Here is a 14,069-nt window from a genome sequence, read left to right as displayed (position 1 = left end):
GCGCTGCTTGCGGCGGGGTTGCCGGGCTCCTTGCTGCGGTGTTGGAGCGCTGCTTGCGGCGGTGTTGCCGGGCTCCTTGCTGCGGTGTTGCCGGGCTCCTTGCGGCGGTGTTGCCGGGCTCCTTGCAGCGGTGTTGCCGGGCTCCTTGCGGCGGTGTTGCCGGGCTCCTTGCAGCGGTGTTGCCGGGCTCCTTGCGGCGGTGTTGCCGGGCTCCTTGCGGCGGTGTTGCCGGGCTCCTTGCGGCGGTGTTGCCGGGCTCCTTGCAGCGGTGTTGCCGGGCTCCTTGCGGCGGTGTTGCCGGGCTCCTTGCGGCGGTGTTGCCGGGCTCCTTGCTGCGGTGTTGCCGGGCTCCGAGCTCCTACAGATCACTCCATTTGTGGATCTCCAGAAATAGAAGGATAAAAGCGCAGCGCGCCAGAGTTAAAGAACGAGCATAAGTACACTTACAATTAAGTTAATATCAGAAGGCGAGTCGCTAGTTGTCAGGTGGAGCAAGCGTCCTGGGAAGTTCGTCGGCGTGGATCCCAGTGCCGACGCGCTGGGGCATGTCCTGCTGTGTCAGGAACAGTGTCCGACACTTACTGGGTGTAACTTTACTTCGCTCCCCCGGCTAGAAACGGCTCAGCCTGCCGAGCAGGCACAAGTGCACCAAGCAAATACCGGATGCTGCAACGTAACTGCAACGCGTTTCACACAGACTGTGCTTCAGGTGAACATTTGATGAAGCACAGTGTGTGCGAAACGCGTAGCTGAGGTGTAAGGGCTTGATAGACGTTTCTCAAAGTAGATTTCTTTCTATTAAGATTAATAGTGCAGTGTTGCCCCTATGTGAGGATGACAAACAACTCCCTGGTCTGGGCAAATAATCTCTCTCATCATCAGTGTATATCCAGGTAAAAAACATCCCCGCACCCTGCTCACGTCATTCTGTACATACTGTCCCCGCCCCGGGCTTTATCTCTGGGATCGGTTACCTATACATTCTGTACATACTATCCCCGCCCCGGGCTTTATCTCTGGGATCGGTTACCTATACATTCTGTACATACTATCCCCGCCCCGGGCTTATCTCTGGGATCGGTTACCTATACATTCTGTACATACTAACCCCGCCCCGGGCTTTATCTCTGGGATCAGTCTCCTATACATTATGTACATACTATCCCACCCCGGGCTTTATCTCTGGGATCAGTCTCCTATACATTATGTACATACTATCCCACCCCGGGCTTTATCTCTGGGATCGGTTACCTATACATTCTGTACATACTATCCCCGCCCCGGGCTTTATCTCTGGGATCGGTTACCTATACATTCTGTACATACTATCCCCGCCCCGGGCTTATCTCTGGGATCGGTTACCTATACATTCTGTACATACTAACCCCGCCCCGGGCTTTATCTCTGGGATCAGTCTCCTATACATTATGTACATACTATCCCACCCCGGGCTTTATCTCTGGGATCAGTCTCCTATACATTATGTACATACTATCCCACCCCGGGCTTTATCTCTGGGATCGGTTACCTATACATTCTGTACATACTATCCCCGCTCCGGGCTTTATCTCTGGGATCGGTTACCTATACATTCTGTACATACTATCCCCGCCCCGGGCTTTATCTCTGGGATCGGTTACCTATACATTCTGTATATACTGTCCCCGCCCCGGGCTTTATCTCTGGGATCGGTTACCTATACATTCTGTACATACTGTCCCCGCCCCGGGCTTTATCTCTGGGATCGGTTACCTATACATTCTGTACATACTATCCCCGCCCCAGGCTTTATCTCTGGGATCGGTTACCTATACATTCTGTACATACTATCCCCGCCCCGGGCTTTATCTCTGGGATCGGTTACCTATACATTCTGTACATACTATCCCCGCCCCAGGCTTTATCTCTGGGATCGGTTACCTATACATTCTGTACATACTAACCCCGCCCCGGGCTTTATCTCTGGGATCGGTTACCTATACATTCTGTACATACTATCCCTGCCCCGGGCTTTATCTCTGGGATCAGTTTCCTATACATTCTGTATATACTATCCCTGCCCTGGGCTTTATCTCTGTGATCAGTTACCTATACATTCTGTATATACTATCCCCGCCCCGGGCTTTATCTCTGGGATCAGTTACCTATACATTCTGTACATACTATCCCCGCCCCGGGCTTTATCTCTGGGATCAGTTTCCTATACATTCTGTATATACTATCCCGCCCCGGGCTTTATCTCTGTGATCAGTTACCTATACATTCTGTATATACTATCCCTGCCCTGGGCTTTATCTCTGTGATCAGTTACCTATACATTCTGTATATACTATCCCTGCCCTGGGCTTTATCTCTGTGATCAGTTACCTATACATTCTGTACATACTGTCCCCGCCCCGGGCTTTATCTCTGGGATCAGTTACCTATACATTCTGTACATACTATCCCTGCCCCGGGCTTTATCTCTGGGATCAGTTTCCTATACATTCTGTATATACTATCCCTGCCCCGGGCTTTATCTCTGGGATCAGTTACCTATACATTCTGTACATACTATCCCGCCCCGGGCTTTATCTCTGTGATCAGTTACCTATACATTCTGTATATACTATCCCTGCCCTGGGCTTTATCTCTGTGATCAGTTACCTATACATTCTGTATATACTATCCCCGCCCCGGGCTTTATCTCTGGGATCAGTTACCTATACATTCTGTACATACTATCCCCGCCCCGGGCTTTATCTCTGGGATCAGTTTCCTATACATTCTGTATATACTATCCCGCCCCGGGCTTTATCTCTGTGATCAGTTACCTATACATTCTGTATATACTATCCCTGCCCTGGGCTTTATCTCTGTGATCAGTTACCTATACATTCTGTATATACTATCCCTGCCCTGGGCTTTATCTCTGTGATCAGTTACCTATACATTCTGTACATACTGTCCCCGCCCCGGGCTTTATCTCTGGGATCAGTTACCTATACATTCTGTACATACTATCCCTGCCCCGGGCTTTATCTCTGGGATCAGTTTCCTATACATTCTGTATATACTATCCCTGCCCCGGGCTTTATCTCTGGGATCAGTTACCTATACATTCTGTACATACTATCCCCGCCCCGGGCTTTATCTCTGGGATCAGTTACCTATACATTCTGTACATACTATCCCCGCCCCGGGCTTTATCTCTGGGATCAGTTACCTATACATTCTGTACATACTATCCCTGCCCCGGGCTTTATCTCTGGGATCAGTTACCTATACATTCTGTATATACTATCCCGCCCCGGGCTTTATCTCTGTGATCAGTTACCTATACATTCTGTATATACTATCCCCGCCCCGGGCTTTATCTCTGGATCCGTCTCCTATACATTCTGTACATACTATCCCCGCCCCGGGCTTTATCTCTGGGATCAGTTACCTATACATTCTGTACATACTATCCCCGCCCCGGGCTTTATCTCTGTGATCAGTTACCTATACATTCTGTATATACTATCCCTGCCCTGGGCTTTATCTCTGAGATCAGTTTCCTATACATTCTGTACATACTATCCCCGCCCCGGGCTTTATCTCTGTGATCAGTTACCTATACATTCTGTATATACTATCCCTGCCCTGGGCTTTATCTCTGTGATCGGTTACCTATACATTCTGTATATACTATCCCCGCCCCGGGCTTTATCTCTGGGATCGGTTTCCTATACATTCTGTATATACTATCCCCACCCCGGGCTTTATCTCTGGGATCAGTTACCTATACATTCTGTACATACTATCCCCGCCCTGGGCTTTATCTCTGGGATCAGTTTCCTATACATTCTGTACATACTATCCCTGCCCCGGGCTTTATCTCTGGGATCAGTCTCCTATACATTCTGTACATACTATCCCTGCCCCGGGCTTTATCTCTGGGATCAGTTTCCTATACATTCTGTACATACTATCCCTGCCCCGGGCTTTATCTCTGGGATCAGTTACCTATACATTCTGTACATACTAACCCCGCCCCGGGCTTTATCTGTGGGATCAGTTTCCTATACATTCTGTACATACTATCCCCGCCCCGGGCTTTATCTGTGGGATGGGTTACCTATACATTCTGTATATACTATCCCCGCCCCGGGCTTTTTCTCTGGATCAGTCTCCTATACATTCTGTACATACTATCCCTGCCCCGGGCTTTATCTCTGGGATCAGTTTCCTATACATTCTGTACATACTATCCCTGCCCCGGGCTTTATCTCTGGGATCAGTTACCTATACATTCTGTACATACTAACCCCGCCCCGGGCTTTATCTGTGGGATCAGTTTCCTATACATTCTGTACATACTATCCCCGCCCCGGGCTTTATCTGTGGGATCAGTTACCTATACATTCTGTATATACTATCCCCGCCCCGGGCTTTTTCTCTGGATCAGTCTCCTATACATTCTGTACATACTATCCCCGCCCCGGGCTTTTTCTCTGGGATCGGTTTCCTATACATTCTGTATATACTATCCCCGCCCCGGGCTTTATCTCTGGGATCAGTTACCTATACATTCTGTACATACTATCCCCGCCCCGGGCTTTATCTGTGGGATCAGTTACCTATACATTCTGTACATACTATCCCTGCCCCGGGCTTTATCTCTGGATCAGTCTCCTATACATTCTGTACATACTATCCCCGCCCCGGGCTTTATCTCTGGGATCGGTTTCCTATACATTCTGTATATACTATCCCCGCCCCGGGCTTTATCTCTGGGATCAGTTACCTATACATTCTGTACATACTATCCCTGCCCCGGGCTTTATCTGTGGGATCAGTTTCCTATACATTCTGTACATACTATCCCTGCCCCGGGCTTTATCTCTGTGATCAGTTACCTATACATTCTGTATATACTATCCCTGCCCTGGGCTTTATCTCTGGGAACAGTTTCCTATACATTCTGTACATACTATCCCCGCCCCGGGCTTTATCTCTGTGATCGGTTTCCTATACATTCTGTACATACTATCCCCGCCCCGGGCTTTATCTCTTGAATCAGTTACCTATACATTCTGTACATACTATCCCTACCCCGGGCTTTATCTCTGGGATCAGTTTCCTATACATTCTGTATAAACTATCCCCGCCCCGAGCTTTATCTCTGGGATCAGTTTCCTATACATTCTGTACATACTATCCCCGCCCGGGCTTTATCTGTGGGATCAGTTACCTATACATTCTGTATATACTATCCCCGCCCCAGGCTTTATCTCTGGGATCGGTTTCCTATACATTCTGTATGTTCTGTGTTCCTTTGGGATAACGTGTATAATGGGGGCTTCTTCTTTCCTTTGTATCCACGGTATACAGCTAGAAGCTAAATCGTGTGTTTGGTGTAAGGAGGGACAGTAAAGAGACTTTTTGCTTCTCTGGAGATTTATTTCCGTTGTCCTGTTGATCATTCTGAATTCTTGTTGTGCCGGAATGTAACCCACCAGGTCATACTCCGTCTCTGTTATTGGGGTTCCACCGTCCAACAGGGCGTATACAGAGAGGCAATGCAAACATGCTGGGTCCTGAGGCTTTCCTGAATAAGGAAGCCAAGGAGCAAATTACAGGGTCTGGGGTCTCGCAGCAGAAGAGCCGACATGGGAAGCCAAGTGTTAATCTGCCATCAAACTCTCGCACGCGCTTTTAACCGCACTATTTCCGCCTCTGCAGTGTTCTCCGTTAACCGCGCGGCCCAGTCGCACAGCGTCGGGTTGACCTCCGCCTTCCAGCAGCTGGTGGTGCTAACGAAGCATTGGCTGGACGGGGTCCCGGAGAACCAAGAGGCGACCAAGCCAGCCGACGCCTTGCGCCTGTGCATCAGGAAACTGGGCGGATATCTCCAGCTGCTCTTACAGGTCTGTACAACTACCTGACTTATTAACGCTGGCGCCATGCGCACCCGCACGTCTCCTCCATGCGCACCCGCACGTCTCCATGCCCACCCGCACGCCGCCTCCATGCCCACCTGCACGCCGCCTCCATGCGCACCCGCACGCCGCCTCCATGCGCACCCGCGCGCCGCCTCCATGCGCACCTGCGCGCTGCCTCCATGCGCGTCGCCTCCATGCGCGTCGCCTCCATGCGCACATGCGCACATGCGCGCCGCCTCCATGCGCACCCGCACGTCTCCTCCATGCGCACCTGCACACCGCCTCCATGCGCACCCGCACACCGCCTCCATGCGCACCTGCACGCCGCCTCCATGCGCACCCGCACACCGCCTCAATGCGCACCTGCACGCCGCCTCCATGCCCACCTGCACGCCGCCTCCATGCCCACCCGCACGCCGCCTCCATGCCCACCTGCACGTCTCCTCCATGCCCACCTGCACGCCGCCTCCATGCCCACCTGCACGTCGCCTCCATGCGCACCTGCGCGCCGCCTCCATGCCCACCTGCACGTCGCCTCCATGCCCACCTGCACGCCGCCTCCATGCGCACCTGCGCGCCGCCTCCATGCGCACCTGCGCGCTGCCTCCATGCGCGTCGCCTCCATGCGCGTCGCCTCCATGCGCACCTGCACGATGCCTCCATGCCCACCCGCACGTCTCCTCCATGCCCACCCGCACGCCGCCTCCATGCCCACCCGCACGTCTCCTCCATGCCCACCCGCACGCCGCCTCCATGCCCACCTGCACGTCGCCTCCATGCGCACCTGCACGTCGCCTCCATGCGCACCTGCACGCCGCCTCCATGCGCACCTGTACACCGCCTCCATGCGCACCCACACGTATCCTCCATGCGCACCCGCACACTGCCTCCATGCGCACCTGCACGTCGCCTCCATGCGCACATGCGCGCCGCCTCCATGCCCACCCGTACGTCTCCTCCATGCCCACCTGCACGCCGCCTCCATGCCCACCTGCACATCGCCTCCATGCGCACCTGCACGTCGCCTCCATGCGCACCTGCACGCCGCCTCCATGCGCACCTGCACGCCGCCTCCATGCCCTTCTGCACGCCGCCTCCATGCGCACCCGCACGTCTCCTCCATGCGCACCCGCACACCGCCTCCATGCGCACCCGCACGTCTCCTCCATGCGCACCCGCACACCGCCTCCATGCGCACCTGCACGCCGCCTCCATGCGCACCCGCACGCCGCCTCCATGCGCACCCGCACATCTCCTCCATGCGCACCCGCACGCCGCCTCCATGCGCACCCGCACGCTGCCTCCATGCGCACCCGCACACCGCCTCCATGCGCACCTGCACGCCGCCTCCATGCGCACCCGCACACTGCCTCCATGCGCACCTGCACGCCGCCTCCATGCCCACCTGCACGCCGCCTCCATGCCCACCTGCACGCCGCCTCCATGCCCACCCGCACGTCTCCTCCATGCCCACCTGCACGCCGCCTCCATGCCCACCTGCACGTCGCCTCCATGCGCACCCGCACGCCGCCTCCATGCGCACCCGCACGCCGCCTCCATGTGCACCTGCGCGCCGCCTCCATGCGCACCTGCGCGCTGCCTCCATGCGCGTCGCCTCCATGCGCGTCGCCTCCATGCGCGTCGCCTCCATGCGCGTCGCCTCCATGCGCACCTGCACGATGCCTCCATGCCCACCCGCACGTCTCCTCCATGCCCACCCGCACGCCGCCTCCATGCCCACCCGCACGTCTCCTCCATGCCCACCCGCACGCCGCCTCCATGCCCACCTGCACGTCGCCTCCATGCGCACCTGCACGTCGCCTCCATGCGCACCTGCACGCCGCCTCCATGTGCACCTGTACACCGCCTCCATGCGCACCCACACGTATCCTCCATGCGCACCCGCACACTGCCTCCATGCGCACCTGCACGTCGCCTCCATGCGCACATGCGCGCCGCCTCCATGCCCACCCGTACGTCTCCTCCATGCCCACCTGCACGCCGCCTCCATGCCCACCCGCACGCCGCCTCCATGCGCACCCGCACGTCTCCTCCATGCGCACCCGCACACCGCCTCCATGCGCACCCGCACGTCTCCTCCATGCGCACCCGCACACCGCCTCCATGCGCACCTGCACGCCGCCTCCATGCGCACCTGCACGCCGCCTCCATGCGCACCCGCACGCCGCGCACGCCGCCTCCATGCCCACCTGCACGCCGCCTCCATGCCTACCCGCACGTCTCCTCCATGCGCACCTGCACGTCGCCTCTATGCGCACCCGCACTCCGCCTCCATGCGCACCCGCACGCCGCCTCCATGCGCACCCGCACGCCGCCTCCATGCGCACCCGCACGCCGCCTCCATGCGCACCCGCACGCCGCCTCCATGCGCACCCGCACGCCGCCTCCATGCGCACCCGCACGCCGCCTCCATGCGCACCCGCGCGCCGCCTCCATGCGCACCTGCGCGCCGCCTCCATGCGCACCTGCACGCCGCCTCCATGCGCACCCGCACGTCTCCTCCATGCGCACCCGCACACCGCCTCCATGCGCACCTGCACGCCGCCTCCATTGCCACCTGCACGCCGCTTCCATGCGCACCCGCACGTCTCCTCCATGCGCACCCGCACGCCGCCTCCATGCGCACCCGCACGCTGCCTCCATGCGCACCCGCACGCCGCCTCCATGCGCACCCGCGCGCCGCCTCCATGCGCACCTGCACGCCGCCTCCATGCCCACCTGCACGTCGCCTCCATGCCCACCTGCACGCCGCCTCCATGCCCACCTGCACGCCGCCTCCATGCGCACCTGCGCGCCGCCTCCATGCGCACCTGCGCGCTGCCTCCATGCGCGTCGCCTCCATGCGCGTCGCCTCCATGCGCACCTGCACGATGCCTCCATGCCCACCCGCACGTCTCCTCCATGCCCACCCGCACGCCGCCTCCATGCCCACCCGCACGTCTCCTCCATGCCCACCCGCACGCCGCCTCCATGCCCACCTGCACGTCGCCTCCATGCGCACCTGCACGCCGCCTCCATGCGCACCTGCACGCGGCCTCCATGCGCACCTGCACGTCGCCTCCATGCGCACCTGCGCGCTGCCTCCATGCGCGTCGCCTCCATGCGCGTCGCCTCCATGCGCACCTGCACGCCGCCTCCATGCCCACCTGCACGTCGCCTCCATGCCCACCTGCACGCCGCCTCCATGCCCACCTGCACGTCGCCTCCATGCGCACCTGCACACCGCCTCCATGCGCACCTGCACGCCGCCTCCATGCGCACCTGCACGCCGCCTCCATGCGCACCCGCACGCCGCCTCCATGCGCACCCAAACGTCTCCTCCATGCGCACCAGCACACCGCCTCCATGCGCACCCACACGTCTCCTCCATGCGCACCCGCACGCCGCCTCCATGCGCACCTGCACGCCGCCTCCATGCGCACCTGCACGCCGCCTCCATGCGCACCTGCACGCCGCCTCCATGCCCACCCGCACGCCGCCTCCATGCCCACCCGCACGCCGCCTCCATGCCCACCCGCACGTCTCCTCCATGCCCACCCGCACGTCGCCTCCATGCGCACCCGCGCGCCGCCTCCATGCGCACCTGCGCGCTGCCTCCATGCGCGTCGCCTCCATGCGCGTCGCCTCCATGCGCACCTGCACGCCGCCTCCATGCGCACCCGCACGCCGCCTCCATGCGCACCCAAACGTCTCCTCCATGCGCACCAGCACACCGCCTCCATGCGCACCCACACGTCTCCTCCATGCGCACCCGCACGCCGCCTCCATGCGCACCCGCACGCCGCCTCCATGCGCACCCGCGCGCCGCCTCCATGCGCACCTGCACGCCGCCTCCATGCCCACCTGCACGTCGCCTCCATGCCCACCTGCACGCCGCCTCCATGCCCACCTGCACGCCGCCTCCATGCGCACCTGCGCGCCGCCTCCATGCGCACCTGCGCGCTGCCTCCATGCGCGTCGCCTCCATGCGCGTCGCCTCCATGCGCACCTGCACGATGCCTCCATGCCCACCCGCACGTCTCCTCCATGCCCACCCGCACGCCGCCTCCATGCCCACCCGCACGTCTCCTCCATGCCCACCCGCACGCCGCCTCCATGCCCACCTGCACGTCGCCTCCATGCGCACCTGCACGCCGCCTCCATGCGCACCTGCACGCGGCCTCCATGCGCACCTGCACGTCGCCTCCATGCGCACCTGCGCGCTGCCTCCATGCGCGTCGCCTCCATGCGCGTCGCCTCCATGCGCACCTGCACGCCGCCTCCATGCCCACCTGCACGTCGCCTCCATGCCCACCTGCACGCCGCCTCCATGCCCACCTGCACGTCGCCTCCATGCGCACCTGCACACCGCCTCCATGCGCACCTGCACGCCGCCTCCATGCGCACCTGCACGCCGCCTCCATGCGCACCCGCACGCCGCCTCCATGCGCACCCAAACGTCTCCTCCATGCGCACCAGCACACCGCCTCCATGCGCACCCACACGTCTCCTCCATGCGCACCCGCACGCCGCCTCCATGCGCACCTGCACGCCGCCTCCATGCGCACCTGCACGCCGCCTCCATGCGCACCTGCACGCCGCCTCCATGCCCACCCGCACGCCGCCTCCATGCCCACCCGCACGCCGCCTCCATGCCCACCCGCACGTCTCCTCCATGCCCACCCGCACGTCGCCTCCATGCGCACCCGCGCGCCGCCTCCATGCGCACCTGCGCGCTGCCTCCATGCGCGTCGCCTCCATGCGCGTCGCCTCCATGCGCACACGCGCGCCGCCTCCATGCCCACCCGTACGTCTCCTCCATGCCCACCTGCACGCCGCCTCCATGCCCACCTGCACACCGCCTCCATGCGCACCTGCACGCCGCCTCCATGCGCACCCGCACGTCTCCTCCATGCCCACCCGCACGCCGCCTCCATGCCCACCTGCACGTCTCCTCCATGCGCACCCGCACACCGCCTCCATGCGCACCTGCACGCCGCCTCCATGCGCACCTGCACGCCGCCTCCATGCCCACCCGCACGCCGCCTCCATGCCCACCTGCACGTCGCCTCCATGCGCACCCGCACGCCGCCTCCATGCGCACCCGCACGCCGCCTCCATGCGCACCCGCGCGCCGCCTCCATGCGCACCCGCGCGCCGCCTCCATGCGCACCTGCGCGCTGCCTTTATGCGCGTAGCCTCCATGCGCGTCGCCTCCATGCGCACATGCGCGCCGCCTCCATGCCCACCCGTACGTCTCCTCCATGCCCACCTGCACGCCGCCTCCATGCCCACCTGCACGCCGCCTCCATGCGCACCCGCACGTCTCCTCCATGCCCACCCGCACGCCGCCTCCATGCCCACCTGCACGTCTCCTCCATGCGCACCCGCACACCGCCTCCATGCGCACCTGCACGCCGCCTCCATGCGCACCCGCACGTCTCCTCCATGCCCACCCGCACGCCGCCTCCATGCCCACCTGCACGTCGCCTCCATGCGCACCCGCACGCCGCCTCCATGTGCACCCGCACGCCGCCTCCATGCCCACCCGCACGTCTCCTCCATGCCCACCCGCACGCCGCCTCCATGCCCACCCGCACGCCGCCTCCATGCGCACCCGCACGCCGCCTCCATGCGCACCCGCGCGCCGCCTCCATGCGCACCTGCACGCCGCCTCCATGCGCACCTGCACGCCGCCTCCATGCGCACCTGCACGCCGCCTCCATGCGCACCTGCACGCCGCCTCCATGCGCACCTGCACGCCGCCTCCATGCCCACCTGCACGCCGCCTCCATGCCCACCTGCACGATGCCTCCATGCCCACCTGCACGCCGCCTCCATGCGCACCCGCACGCCGCCTCCATGCCCACCCGCACGTCTCCTCCATGCCCACCCGCACGCCGCCTCCATGCCCACCCGCACGCCGCCTCCATGCCCACCCGCACGCCGCCTCCATGCGCACCCGCACGCCGCCTCCATGCGCACCCGCGCGCCGCCTCCATGCGCACCTGCGCGCTGCCTCCATGCGCGTCGCCTCCATGTGCGTCGCCTCCATGCGCACATGCGCGCCGCCGTCCTTGCGCACCTGTATGTCTCCATACGCCTCCGTTGCACCTTTTTAGTTCCTTAATTACAGCGATCTCCGCTCTCCCAGGGCTGCTGCTCCGATATTCCCTCCATGGTTACAGAGGCGAAAGGACAGGCCGGTCAGGCGGCAGCACAGGCCGTGCAGACTATCGGGCATCTGGCTGCCGTGACCGGGATCGGTTTACACCGTCCTCGGCAGGACTCAAAGGATGGACACAGCCTCCAGGTACCGACCCCATTCCCCGGCGTAAATCTAACCCAGAGCGCCGCATTATACTTACCGGGAATTAACCTTGTGAGTGCGCCGTGGTGTAACCTCCACATCATGGGAACCGGCACTGCCGCAGGAACTGACCCCTTAACCATGTCACTGCCTTTACTACACTTTGCCCCTAGGAGGGACTCTGACCCCTTTACCATGTCACTGCCATTAGTACACTATGGCCCTAGGAGGGACTGACCCCTTAACCATGTCACTGCCATTAGTACACTTTGCCCCTAGGAGGGACCGACCCCTTAACCATGTCACTGTCATTAGTACACTTTGCCCCTAGGAGGGACTGACCCCTTAACAATGTCACTGCCATTAGTACACTTTGCCCCTAGGAGGGACTGACCCCTTAACCATGTCACTGCCATTAGTACACTTTGTCCCTAGGAGGGACTGACCCCTTTACCATGTCACTGCCATTAGTACACTATGGCCCTAGGAGGGACTGACCCCTTAAACATGTCACTGCCATTAGTACACTTTGCCCCTAGGAGGGACTGACCCCTTAACCATGTCACTGCCATTAGTACACTTTGCCCCTAGGAGGGACTGACCCCTTAACCATGTCACTGCCATTAGTACACTTTGCCCCTAGGAGGGACTGACCCCTTAACCATGTCACTGCCATTAGTACACTTTGCCCCTAGGAGGGACTGACCCCTTAACCATGTCACTGCCATTAGTACACTTTGCCCCTAGGAGGGACTGATCCCTTAACCATGTCACTGCCATTAGTACACATTGCCCCTAGGAGAGACTGACTCCTTAACGATGTCACTGTCATTAGTACACTTTGTCCCTAGGAGGGACTGACCCCTTTACCATGTCACTGCCATTACTACACTTTGCCCCTAGGAGGGACTGACCCCTTTACCATGTCACTGCCATTAGTACACTTTGCCCCTAGGAGGGACTGTCACCTTAACCATGTCACTGCCATTAGTACACTTTGCCCCTAGGAGGGACTGACCCCTTAACCATGTCACTGCCATTAGTACACTTTGGCCCTAGGAGGGACTGACCCCTTAACCATGTCACTGCCATTAGTACACTTTGCTCCTAGGAGGGACTGACCCCTTAACCATGTCACTGCCGTTAGTACACTTTGCCCCTAGCAGGGACTGACCATGCGCACCTGCACACCGCCTCCATGCGCACCCGCACGCCGCCTCCATGCGCACCCGCACGCCGCCTCCATGCGCACCCGCACGCCGCCTCCATGCGCACCCGCACGCCGCCTCCATGCGCACCCGCACGCCGCCTCCATGCGCACCCGCGCGCCGCCTCCATGCGCACCTGCACGCCGCCTCCATGCCCACCTGCACGTCGCCTCCATGCCCACCTGCACGCCGCCTCCATGCGCACCTGCGCGCCACCTGCGCGCTGCCTCCATGCGCGTCGCCTCCATGCCCACCCGCACGTCTCCTCCATGCCCACCTGCACGCCGCCTCCATGCCCACCTGCACGCCGCCTCCATGCCCACCTGCACGCCGCCTCCATGCCCACCTGCACGTCGCCTCCATGCGCACCTGCACACCGCCTCCATGCGCACCCGCACGTCTCCTCCATGCCCACCTGCACGCCGCCTCCATGCGCACCTGCACGCCGCCTCCATGCGCACCTGCACGCCGCCTCCATGCGCACCTGCACGCCGCCTCCATGCGCACCTGCACGCCGCCTCCATGCGCACCTGCACGCCGCCTCCATGCGCACCTGCACGCCGCCTCCATGCGCACCTGCACGCCGCCTCCATGCGCACCTGCACGCCGCCTCCATGCGCACCTGCACGCCGCCTCCATGCCCAC

The 14,069-nt window shown here is 61.0% G+C and overlaps 1 protein-coding gene across 1 annotated transcript in view; it reads left to right on the top strand.

Moving 5' to 3' along the window:
* The window catches only part of KIF14 (kinesin family member 14), a 245,239-nt gene that overhangs the window by 213,900 nt on the left and 17,270 nt on the right, over positions 1–14,069 (top strand). The window contains exons 25-26 of the mRNA XM_075617062.1: positions 5,707–5,891; positions 12,061–12,219. Of these exons, the coding sequence (XP_075473177.1) occupies positions 5,707–5,891; positions 12,061–12,219 (344 nt within the window). The remainder of the gene's footprint in view (positions 1–5,706; positions 5,892–12,060; positions 12,220–14,069) is intronic.

The sequence above is a fragment of the Ascaphus truei genome, chromosome 10 (assembly GCF_040206685.1).
Source record: "Ascaphus truei isolate aAscTru1 chromosome 10, aAscTru1.hap1, whole genome shotgun sequence".
Classification (NCBI taxonomy): Eukaryota; Metazoa; Chordata; class Amphibia; order Anura; family Ascaphidae; genus Ascaphus; species Ascaphus truei.
Note: the sequence above shows the minus strand (reverse complement) of the source record. Positions and strands in the feature narration are given on the sequence as shown.